Source organism: Belonocnema kinseyi, chromosome 8 (assembly GCF_010883055.1).
Source record: "Belonocnema kinseyi isolate 2016_QV_RU_SX_M_011 chromosome 8, B_treatae_v1, whole genome shotgun sequence".
Classification (NCBI taxonomy): Eukaryota; Metazoa; Arthropoda; class Insecta; order Hymenoptera; family Cynipidae; genus Belonocnema; species Belonocnema kinseyi.
In genome coordinates, this window is record NC_046664.1 from 60,706,018 (window position 1) to 60,718,460 (window position 12,443).

Here is a 12,443-nt window from a genome sequence, read left to right on the forward strand (position 1 = left end):
ACCGAGACTCTTCCAGAGTGCGAGGCGGGAATCGAACCCGCAAGCCGAAGGAGTGGGTCCAAAGCCTACGCTTTAGCCCCCACGACCATCGTCCCACTAAATCGGTTTATTAAGGAGTCCTAATGAAAATTTCGAATTTTCTAGAAATTACTACCGTGCGTTCCAGAAATATTGTTGAAAAAATTTTCAAAAATCGTTTATGCTTACACTCCCCCCCCCCTCCCCCATTGAATTTTGTAGCAAAATGTTTACAGCGAAATTAAATTAGACGAAATGCTGATAAAATTTAAAAAACTTCCTACCTCTAAAGGGTGCCGAGGTATAATTCTTTTAAGAAGCCGGATTAAAAAAAAACAGGTGTAAAAATATAATTCTGAAGTCTGTGTCTGCACTTGGGAACCTGATAATCTTACGAAAAAATGTTCCACATTTTAATTAAAGTAGAAGCAATTTATATTATTTATTAAAAAAATGCTATGACCTCGCCTCAATAGGTCATAAGTTGTGACCTCACAAATTTGACCATTTTTGACATATTTTCAGGACAAATTACTTGTGTTCAGTTTTTTGAAAATACTTTGCTTTTGGGTGAAGCTATGCATGTGGTGCCACAAATAAACTTGCTGGTTTTGTACATATCTTACAGAAAAAATGATAGTTCTTATAGGTCACGAGTTCTAAGCATGAAACTTTGACCCTTTCCATTCGGGATGATCGGTGAAATACTGGAAGATTTACATTTTAGTGGCATAATGCATTTTCAATTCACTATAAGTACACTTTTTTGTAAAAAAAACGATAAATTGTTTAACCATTGTTTAAATAATATGCTTCCAAAGTACTGACACAAACCTCAGAATTGGGGTTTTAGCTTTTGTGTTGTAGGGCATAACTTTGAGTAACGAAAAAAAATGTTGTTATTTTTTATTAACATCCGGCTGAGATATGGGCGATCTGAAGAAGCCATCTGAAAAAAACAGTCGCAATGATTTCTCAAATTCGGATAATCTTAAACACAAAAACCTTATTAATTCTTAAAGATTCCATAAGTGGCTTTCGTACGACAATCATTAATAAATATTGATAAATAAACAAATAGATTATTTTTTTATTTTTGTTGTTTTTTCCTCCGCTTTTTTTTAAACTTACTGTGTTAAATTGTTATTAAATACTAATAGAAAATCATGGCCGAGGGTCATACGATAGCCCAATCTTTTCCAAACATTTAAAAAAAGTTAAATGAAATCAGCCCTTAGTAGATCGGCTGGAATGGTGGCGGTCACTCCAAAAAAGTGCGTTTCGAGAAAAACGCGTTTAAAGTTCCAAAGTAATTCGTTTTTCGGACACTTCCGATATTCCCTGAGGTAAAAGAAGGTCTAAGATAGGAGTTTTTTTAACTTTCTCAGAATTCCCTCAGGTTTAATTGTGCTGTTAAATATTTTGCTCTTAAGTGCAAAGGAGTGGGTCAGTCTACGCAAACACAATTTTTGGGACTTTTTTCCAACAAAAAATTTCTGGGACGCATAGTAAACATTTCTAGAAAACTTGTAATTTTCATCAGGAAACCTTAATAAACCGTTTAAGCAAAAAAAACGCGCCTTAACTAATTAATACGATGTAAAAGTACCAGTCGCCTATGGACTACATAGCTAATGTTGAATCAAGCATCATGCAATGTACAAACGCGAGAAAAAGTATGTAAGATTAAATGTTAAATGATGTAAAAAGTGAAGCTTGTTACTGCTTGTAAGAATTTTCTTTTCTACGCCATTCATAAGAATTAATCGCCGCGAGGAGGAAGTAATGACCGTTTCCCAGACCGTTAGTCGCACTCGATAAAAAGCTGCGGCCAGCCTGATGTATAAACGCTGGCACGTCAAAGGGAACGCGAATGTAAACGACATTTCCCGGGAAATCGCAAGACCCCTGTCCTGTATATCGGCTCAATCGTATTCTCGGCTCAAAATAGCGTCAATAACCTTGAGTGCCTGGAATGGTGGCCTGGGGGATTAGGGAGGTTTGGGGGTTAAGGATTTGCTTTCGGAAGGGAACGATCGCAAAGGCGGGAATGCATATTCAGGGATCCTTCCACAGGCTTGTAAAACTCCTGGTTCTAAAGAAAGACTAAAAAAATTAGAAACAGCAAGCAAAATTGGAAACGAATTAATCACAATAATTCAAGGAATCTATATTATCATCATAGAATGACAGAATTTCTTAACTTCTTTACAGACTAGATGGAGCTATAAATTAAAAAAAAAACTTAATTAAAATTTGTTTTGAAAAAAGATCTCCTTTCGCTCCACTTAGAATCGAACCAGGGAACTTCCGATTGCCGGTCGGGTGCTTTTCCATTGAGCTACTAGAGAGATCGAGAAAAGAATGCTTTATAGAAATATACGCATTATTATGCAAATTTATGCAAACTATTATACAAGTTAAATTTTTTAAGGAATCTGTATTATTATCATCAAAGAATAACAGAATTTATAAAGTCTTTACAGGCTAGGCGGAGTTGTGAATTAAAAATGATTAAATTAAAATTTTCGTTGAAAAAACTCTTCGCCTTTCGCTCCGATGGGAAAAGAACCACAAAACTTCCGATTGTCTGTTGGGTGCTTTCCCATTAAGCTACTAGAGGGATCAAGAGAAGAATCCTTTTCCGAAATACACGTATTATTATGCAAGATATTACAAGACAAATTTTGCAAGGAATTTGTATTATCGTCAGAGAATAATAGAATTTCTCAACGTCTTTCTAGACTAGATAGTGCTATGAATTACAAATTTTAATGTAAATCATTCTAATAATCTACTATTCATTAATTTACTTGGTCTATATGAAAGCTCTTCCTTATCATCACCGTCATCCTCAGTAATACAGTGAAAAATGATAATTTTATAAAATTATCAACGAAAATTAATTACATTTTTTATACAGAAGAAATGAGGCGAAAATGAACCTGCTCTTTAACTTAGGTCTAAGCACAGTTTTGAAACTAGGGCATTCCAGTTTTTTCGTCCGGCCACTTAAATGAAGTTCAACCAACAAGGTCACTATATCATTTCAATTTTAAGTTGTAAACATAATTCAATTTTAAAAAATGCAGAGGAATGATTTTATTTTTATGCAAATATATCAATATGTACGTATCTGTACCAAAATAGTAATTTTGCATTTTTTACATTCTATGTATTTTTTTAATTCTTTTGAATTGCTTGGAATGCTTTTAAATTGTTTAAAATCCTTTTGATTTTTTTAACTTCCTTGAAATCTTCGGAATTTCTACAAATTCACCGAGTAACCTAAATTTCTTGAATTTATCTAAACTTCCTAAATTTCATACATTTCTTGGAGCTCCTTCGAATTCCCTGAATTCGTAGAACTCTCTTAATTATCTGAATTTCTTGAATTCATAGAATCACCTAAATTCTGAGAAATCTCTGAATTCCAAGGATTTAAAAATAATTGAAAGCATTCAGGAAACTCATAAAATTCAGAATATTAAGGGAGTTTAGAGGAATTCGCATCGATAGTAGGAATTCAGGGATTTAAAAGAATTCAGAATATTTGAGGTATTTAGAGAATTTCGAATATTAAAAATTTTCAGGATATTCAAAGAATTACGAGGATTCAGAGAAATCAAGGTCTTTAGGATGTTCGAGGAATTTAGACAATTTCAGGGCTTTCGAGCATTTAAGCGATTACGAGAATTCAGAAAATTCAAGAAATTCAGAACATTCAAAGAATGCCGGAATCTCAGAATATTTAAGAATGTCAGGAAATTCAGATAAATCAAAGACTTGAGAGAATTCAAGGAATCAGAAATTTTCAGAAATTAAGAGAATTCAAGAAATTGAGAATATTTAAGGATTCATTAATATGAAGAGAAATCAAGGGTTTCAAAGAATTGAGGTAATTCAGAATATTCGGAATCCAAGAATTTACGGAATTCAAAAATATTCAAGTAATTCATGGAATTCAGCAAATTCGGATAGTTTCAGAAATTCAGATTATACCCGGATTTCAGAGAAGTCAAGGAATTCATAGATTTTCAGGAGTTCAGGATATTCAAGCAATTTAAGGATTTAAAATTAAAAAGTTATTTATTTTAGATCTTCAGAACTAAAGAATTTTTATTTGCAACTTGTGGAAATTGGAGAATTAAAAATTGCAAATCTTTAACATTCAACTATTAAAGATATTTTGAATTAAATGCCTTTAGAAAATAAATATTTGAAAAATTAATAATTTAAAATTGTATATTTTTAAAATTCAAGCATTTTCAATTGTTAAGCTTCAAAACGGTAAAACTTTTAAAAATAAATGTTTAAAATTGAAGAGATTTTCATTTGGAAAATTAACAATAAAAAATTATTCAAGTTCTAAGTTTTAAAATTAAAAAAGATGTAATTTTCATGATTGACCTTAAAAATTTCTTCAATTTTGGAGATACGAGGGATTTTTATTATTAAATTTTCAAAATTAAAGAGTTTCCAATTATAATTCGTCAAAAAGAAAAAACTTTAAATCGTAAACCTTTCAAATTGAGGAGTTTTCAGTTTTGAAATTTACAATAAAAAATATGCAAAAATTAAGAATTGTTATTTATAGATCCTTAAAATTGAAGAGTTTTCATTTGTAACTCTGCTCAATTATAAGACGATTTTTTGCGATTATTTACGATGTTTTACGATTAAAAAAGATGTGATTTTGATCAAAAAGATTCCAAACTTCCAAAATTTGGGAAAAGTAGAACTGAAAACTTTACTTTCGATCTTCAAAATAATCAAAATTTAAGAAATTTTATTTCTACATTTTTAAAATTGCAGAATTCTTAATTATGAATCTTCAAAATACAACTATTAAAATTTTTTGTTAAAAACCGTCAAAATTATCACATTTTAAAATATAAAAATTTAAGAATCCTCTATTTCCAAACTTCAAGATAGATCTATTTATTCAAATCTAAACAAGTTGGCGAATGTTGAATTGTAAATATCTTTAAAACGAATCAGAATCCAGGAATAAAATCTTATACGTAAATACAAGTTACATAGTACTGGAAGCCGATTGAAATTGAAATTAAAATCAAATTATATAAAAGGCGCCTCAGCTACTTTAATCATTATTTTAATTTATGATTACAATTATATTTTAAAGTACTTTAAGTTAAAGCATATATTTTATTTGTACAATCGCGCCATTAAAACTAGAAACGTAGAAGAAATGTGCGCAGCGCGCTCTTTTTACTAGTTCAGAAAATAAAAGTTGAATATGTCCTAGAAAAAAGACAATAGAATCCCTCAAAACTGGAAAAATGGTACGGGTCAAATGCACCCCAAATGCAACCCCGTGATAAAATTTGCCTAGGACAAGTTCTGGACCACGTAAAGCGCTCCAAGTCGGGGAAACACGAGCACGGACCCAGAGGGTTCAGAGACCACCCCTCCAGATCAATAATACCACCCCGTTTTCGACGCATGCTCCCTTCCTCGAGACTCAACCCAACACTTTGACGGTTTCCACCCCCGCAACTCTGAAGCCACGTACCCGCTCCCCCATGCAACATTCATAGCGCCATCAATATTATACCCGAGAAATAATAACCTGTGCATTTATTATGAGCAGCACGGTGCCGTTAGGGCGGTGGAATTACGACAAGGGTGGGGGGTAAAAAATGGAAGGATCGCTGAATAAATTGTACGTGTAAACGCTTATGCAAATCTATCAGAGCGACATAATGGATGAGGCGCCTGCATGCTGACAGGGACTACTTAAGCGAAATAATTAATTGAACATTTTTTCATATTCGGTATATAATCAAAGAAGGGGCGATTTTACTCAAGAGGAATTGAAGGGTGACATTCCCAATGTGCCATAAACAACATTTTTCCGATTTTTGTCTTATTTATTTATTTTAATATATTATTTTTTTACTAACTCTATAGACTGAGAAAAATGTTTTTTTGAATTAAAAACATTATTCCTTTGATATAGGGTTTAACAAATGTTTTTTTTTTTTAATCAAACAAAATATTTTTACATTCTCATTCATGAGAGTGTAATGTAATCGTTAAAATTTCCGATCTTTGATTTTGAACAAATCTTTACGTTTTGGCACTCACAAAGTTCGAAAATCATAACATTTTGTCAGTGTCTGTCTTTCTGTCTGTATGTCTGTATGTGTGTATTTCTGTCCGTATGTCTGTATATAGGTTTACTTGAATGTCGTCGTCACGCTACTTTTGAAGGATTTATCCAATCGAGTCAGCCTTTCATACACTTCTTAAGGGTCCCAAAATGAAGGTTAAGTTCGTTAACCAGATATTTCCAACAAAAATTAAAACATTTACGGTATTTTCAAAATTTAAAGAAAAAAAAGGTTTGCATAACTTTAGAAATTTTGATCAAAATTTCATATATATGGGTAGAAGACTTGCAAATTATCCAAATTAAATTTTTTATTTCGATGAAAATTAGAAAAGCGATATACTTTTGAACATTTTGGAAATGTTCAGCAAATTAGAAAAAAAAAGTTTTCTAATAGATTAGGAAATTTAATTAAAGTTTTTAACTAGATATAAAACATGTTTAGAAATTAACTCAGTTACATTTTTTGATTATACCAGAATTCAAAAAGTTAAAGCTTGCACATTATCCTAACGACATTTTTAATTTCAATAAAAATGTGAAATGTTATATGCTTCTCAACATTTTGAAAATTTTAAAAAAAGGAAGAGAAAATTCTGAATAGGTTAAGAAATATCAATACAAATTTCTACTAGATCTAAAATGTATGTATTTCGAAACTATTCTCATGAAATTTTTTCAGTAGACAAAAATTCAAAAAGTTAAACCATTTTCAAAAATATGCATTTTTGTTTTTAAGATATCCGTAAGTTAAAGTGTTATTTTTAGTAGATTTTGACAAGATTTATAAATTATTTGTGTGAAATATTTCTGTTGGACATAAATTATCGAGCTCGAAGCGCGATTATCTTATTGTGAATGTAATCCACAAAGCTATACGTGCTTCGAGAACCTTCTTGAAACATAAATAGAAAAAATTTTAGTTCCACTTGGTGGCTGTAATTTCTCAGAAGTTTAAATCACAGTTTTCGATTTAGGTTAAAATATTTATGATCTTTGAAAAAATGTCATAAAAGATCAAACAAATGATTGCTTGATTCAAAGGAATTTTCCGTTTATCACTATTTATGTCGTTCAAAAAAAATGTCCAGTCAGTTTAAAGAAGTCTCTTGTTTAAACAAAGCAACTTTTTCGTTTAAATTAAATAAGGGTTTTAAAAATCCAATAATAAATTTTGTTCAAGTAAAATAAATCTTTTTTACACTTTATCTCAAAATTAAGCATTCTCTGTAAAAATGGTTTAGAAAACCAATTTTTCTTGCCAATTATAATTTTAGTTAGATACGTAAAATCAGAAACTCCTAATCAATCCTAAAATGTGTCTTTCTGGTAAATTTCTGTTTTTCTTAATTCTGAGTCAAGTTTTCATTTTTCAAAATAAATACCTTTTTTGAAAGCATCAATAATGCAATAATTTTTTTAAAGCATAGTATCTCAAGAGTGTAACCCTAATTTTTTAGGTAAAAATATTAAAAATTACGTGAGTGATAAAGTTTCAAGTAAAAAAACTCACTTATCGTCGTATTTTTCGAAATTTTTTGAACTAACTTAAATTAAACTAATTACTATAAAACCGATCCCATTTTTTTAATATCCTAAACTGCATTACATAATTTTGTTGTGAAAAAATATTCAATATTGGCTGCGCGGAACATGTTTGAACACGTGGGGTGAAAAACACCCGTTGTGCCATTTGCGTAATAAAATGGAGTTGTGTCAGTTAAGGTAGATTAACACTATTGGTACTATTGATAGATGATAAGAAATCATATAAAGTTCATCAATAGGGCATTCGACGAGTCTCGAAGACGCGAACAATAATGTCAGATACAGTACTGTAGTATTTCTAATATGAATAAAGTTTTTCTCGTATAAACAGAATATACAAATTTTTTGAAAGCTCGATAAATCTTTACTGGAAGGTCATAAAAGGTTCAACAATAGGTTAATCGATGTATCTCAAAGATGCGAACAAAAATACTACATACCTTTTTGTTTTATTTTAAATCTCAAAACAGTTTTTCTCATATAAACAGAATAAACCATTTTTCTTAAACTTCATTAATCAAAAAGCCATAAAAGTCATAAAAAATAAGTCGTTTTTTTTAAGACTTAAACTGAGGTAGAACTATATCGAAATATGTAAAAAAGGAAGATTTGAAAATGTAGGGAATTATAAATCTTTCTTTATTTGGAAACAATTATTCAATTTTTTAAATAATATTTTGAAGGTACGTAATTTTGAATATATTTTTTTCAATAATAAAAATTTTGAAGATTTTTCATCAAAATTTTTTCATTTTTAAGATTTTAAATTGAAGAATCAATGAATTATAATGTTTAATTATTTTGATTCATTTTTGCATGTTTAGAATGGAAAATTCTTTAATTTTTTTAACTTGCAATAATTGAAGATACGTCCATTTTTAATGTTGGTATGTGAGTAAAAATATTTTTTGTATGTTTTATTTTTTAAGATTTAAAATTTCTTAGAAATTTTTCAATGTTTAACTGTTACGAATAAAAATGTATTCCATTTTGTAGTTTTGAAATTAAAAACTCTTAAATTATGAAAAAAAATAACAGCATTTATTTATTCTCTGCAAACTAATTTAATTGTATACGTACGTAATATATATTTCCTTACATAAAAAATAAAAATTAAGGTGTTTTTGATAGTATGTATCTAAATTGTATTCAATAAGACCTAGCTGAAAACATTTATAAAAATTATTTCCGATTAGCGGGAGGGGGCAAACCATTTTGTTACGACTGTTACACGAGGGAGAGGGTAAAATTGGCAACAAATTTTTCACGTTATTTATTGATGGCCCCTTCTTAGGTTCAGAGAAAATGGAGGGAGAAGATTTTTTTTACTCAAAGCAGATGTTTTCTAAACTTTGTACGGTATTTGAAAATACAATTTTTTATTGGAAAAAAAAATTTTCATTTTTAGCTATTGAGTTGTTTCGGTTTTCTAAGGACGCATGACGCAATTTAACAACTAAAGTTTAATTAACAATAATTAAAAAATTAGCAATTTAAAAAGTAGCTCACTGTTGTTCTCCGATGATAATACAGACTTCTTAAAAAATTTTATATACACTTTTGTAATGCACGGATAATACACAGAATGATTAATTGCGAAATGACTAGATTATCTTGCATCAGGACATATAAAGACGATAAATGACCATTAAATTTTTTCAAATACGTATGAATATTTTCTAACATATTGAATAAACGTGCATTGCCAGTCGTGCCTTAATCAGTGAGTGTTTGGGCCAAGAGATGTCGATTTAATTGATATTAAGATTTGAACAGACTAGAAAATCTGGTTCATATATATTCTCAGTTTGCTTTCAAATCTCGATAAGTGCAGACGTGTAAGGAATGGACCAAATATAAAATTTGTTATTTATTATAATTAGCATCAAGAACGCATTAAGTAGCTTTCCTGTAAGGAGGTTTGTCAATTGTTTTATTAAATATTAAAGATAAGAAAAATATAAAGTATTAAAAAAATATTCTTTGAAAATCCATATCTAAATTTGAAAATTTAAGCACGCTCAGAAATTTTTTTTCTTAAATTAAAGAAACTGTTTCTTTAAGTCATCTTTTTTCATTCAACCAAAACTAACAGCAAAATGAAGAAAGTCATTTTAAATAAAAGAAAAATTTTCATTGACACCGAAAATCATTTCTTTGTATCATTTCGTCGAATGAAATTTCTTTGAATCAGCAAAACATTTCTTTGACTTGAAGCCAATTCATATTTTTCTGATATTCCAAAAACTTTTCTTTGAATCTAGATTTCTTTTTTCTGATTGTATTAAGAAAATAATATCTTGAAAATTATCTAGAGCAAAGTGATTAATTCGTGCATAAATCAATCATTTATTTGCTTCCTTTATTATTTATGTAAAAGTACAAGTAAAATAATATGCTATATGAAAATTCATGAAGATTATTCAATTTTTTGGGATTTGCAATTCAAAATTCATCAATTGGGAACAATAAAATTAATAGTGAAATTTTCCGTGCATCAAATTTTCTTTTTTATATTTAATATTTAATATTTTAATATTTTAATATTTTTAATATTATTTATTTAGAAAAAATGTTTTTTTTTGTCTGTGAATAAATAATCATTTGATTCGTTTATTATTTGCGTGAAAGCACAAGAAAATAATCTTATGTGAGAGGTCATGAAGATGTTTCATCAGAGGTGAGATAAATGATCATTCGGCAGTCAAATTTATTATCACTCTTGCGGTAGACTAGAATTTGTTTAAAATAGTATGCAGTGCGCTGGCATTTTTATGTCAGTACTTTTTTTAAAATATATTATCAGGCTGCATTTTTCAAATTATTATTATTTTCACCACATTAATTATTTTCAGTTTCTAGAATTTAAAACTGAATTGATCACGTGATAATGGCTAGCAAAGTGAGACAACTAATCGCCAATAAAGAGATGAGAGATTATCTCATGAGGTCAGCATTAGCTTAAAGCTATTGAAGATAACTTTATTCTAATGAGTAATAATGTTCTAGATATTAATTTAAAAAATTTTACTTTAGCACCCACTTTTGGGGACCAGTATTCAATTGGATGATTCCAATTTCTACAATAAGCGATATCCAAAGAGAACCAAAATATATAAGTGGAAATATGACTCTAGGTGAGCCTCAATCACATTATTTGAAAACTAAAATCAAGTTTTAAATTTTTTAATAATATTTGAATGTAAAAATTTAATTATTCACATAATTATTCTTAAATTCCAGCACTTTCACTTTACTCACTGGTATTTATGAGGTTTGCAGTGAAAGTTAACCCCAGGAATCTATTGCTCTTTTCATGCCATGTAGTAAACTTTGGAGCGCAACTTACTCAAGGATATCGATTTTTGCAGTATCAAAGAACATTGAAAAATAAAAATATTTAAGAAATAAGAATTAAGTACTCATAGTTAGGAAAAAATTTCATCGCGTGAATGATTCTTATTTTTATTGTAACGTGTTTGTCTCATTTTTTTGGTACTTCAAATTAATTGTTTTTGTAATACGTGTACCAAAAGTTCCCCTTCCCATGCTTGTATCACAAATTGCTATTGTCACTGAAACCTGATGGGGAATTTAAAATAATTTTCATAGCCCATGCACGATTTCTACCCTTTTCGTAGCCTATGAAGCTAGCCATAAATTCTACTTTTCAGTCTCTAGGGAGAAACGGGTGCTTTTCACGCCCTAGGGCGTAAAGAGTGTCATCAGAGTTAAATAATGAAAATTAACAAGCGATCAGTGTATCGCGTTGACAGATTGGACAACTCAGAGCTATAAATGACTATCATTAACAATAAATTATATAAAGGGTCTGAAATAATGCATTTCTTGTAAAAACTATCGTATGTACGAAATAGGGAGGAAAATTTTTGAGTTTCGCGTATTTTTTCAGTGGTTTAAAAAAGACTCTCACATATGCTATACAATGTTTCAGTAGATTGATCAAAAGACTTTGTTTTTATTTATTATTTTAGTCAGAAATGACTCATTATTATTTATGTAATAATACTACTCTATTTTACCTCTTCTGTACAAAATATTATTTTATTGGTTCTAAAAATCTAGTTTTATGTTGCACGAGATTCATTTACAATATTCAGATTATAGTTTAAATAGTCAATAAAATCATCACCACTCGTAAAATTGGTAAATAAACAGTCAAAATATAATGAAAATTATAAGAGATAAAAATAATAATTAATCAGGGTTTCCTAAATCATCCCGCAAAGCTCGAGATTATAACAAAATTTAAAATCTAAATCAGTTCAGTAATAATATTTACTTTTCAAAGATAAAAACTCTCAATTCTGTCAGAATCAAAAGTATTTTCAGAACCAGGCCATATAAACAGGAATCGGACTTGTTTTTATAATGTATTCAAAATTTTTTAAAAATAGAAGCAAAAAATATTTTGTTTTTCGAGAGATTATAGGCGACAGGTATTTTACCGATTTGGTGCAATTTTTTTAGAAAAGTTAGGATTATTTGAATTTTTAGGACTAGTCACCTAATTTTTAAATAGCTGAAGGTTTTCTGAAAAACTTAAATTCAATTTTAACTCGAAAATTTCAAAGTTTTTTTAGGTTTAAAACAAAATTTGTACTAATAGGATACTAATAGGGTTTACAGTTTTCAACAAAAAAATATGAGATATAAAAAAATCTGATAGGAGAAAGTTATTATTTGTAAAAACTTCTACAAACCCTACAAATTTAATTTT

The 12,443-nt window shown here is 29.2% G+C and overlaps 1 protein-coding gene across 6 annotated transcripts in view; it reads left to right on the forward strand.

Annotated features, from left to right (window-relative positions):
* LOC117178997 (mitochondrial pyruvate carrier 1-like) overlaps window positions 1-11,843 on the forward strand; it is a 14,903-nt gene extending 3,060 nt beyond the window's left edge. Inside the window, exons 1-5 of one of the 6 annotated variants that reach the window (XM_033370604.1) lie at window positions 9,406-9,621; window positions 10,334-10,382; window positions 10,558-10,651; window positions 10,739-10,839; window positions 10,946-11,842. In XM_033370604.1, coding sequence (XP_033226495.1) covers window positions 10,593-10,651; window positions 10,739-10,839; window positions 10,946-11,106 — 321 coding nt within the window. In that variant the 5' untranslated portion in view covers window positions 9,406-9,621; window positions 10,334-10,382; window positions 10,558-10,592 and the 3' untranslated portion in view covers window positions 11,107-11,842. Of the gene's footprint in view, window positions 1-9,405; window positions 9,622-10,333; window positions 10,383-10,557; window positions 10,652-10,738; window positions 10,840-10,945 lie in introns of those variants that run through there. The other 5 variants (XM_033370605.1, XM_033370607.1, XM_033370603.1 and 2 more) reach the window with 5 other exon arrangements.
* Window positions 11,844-12,443: the final 600 nt, after the last annotated feature.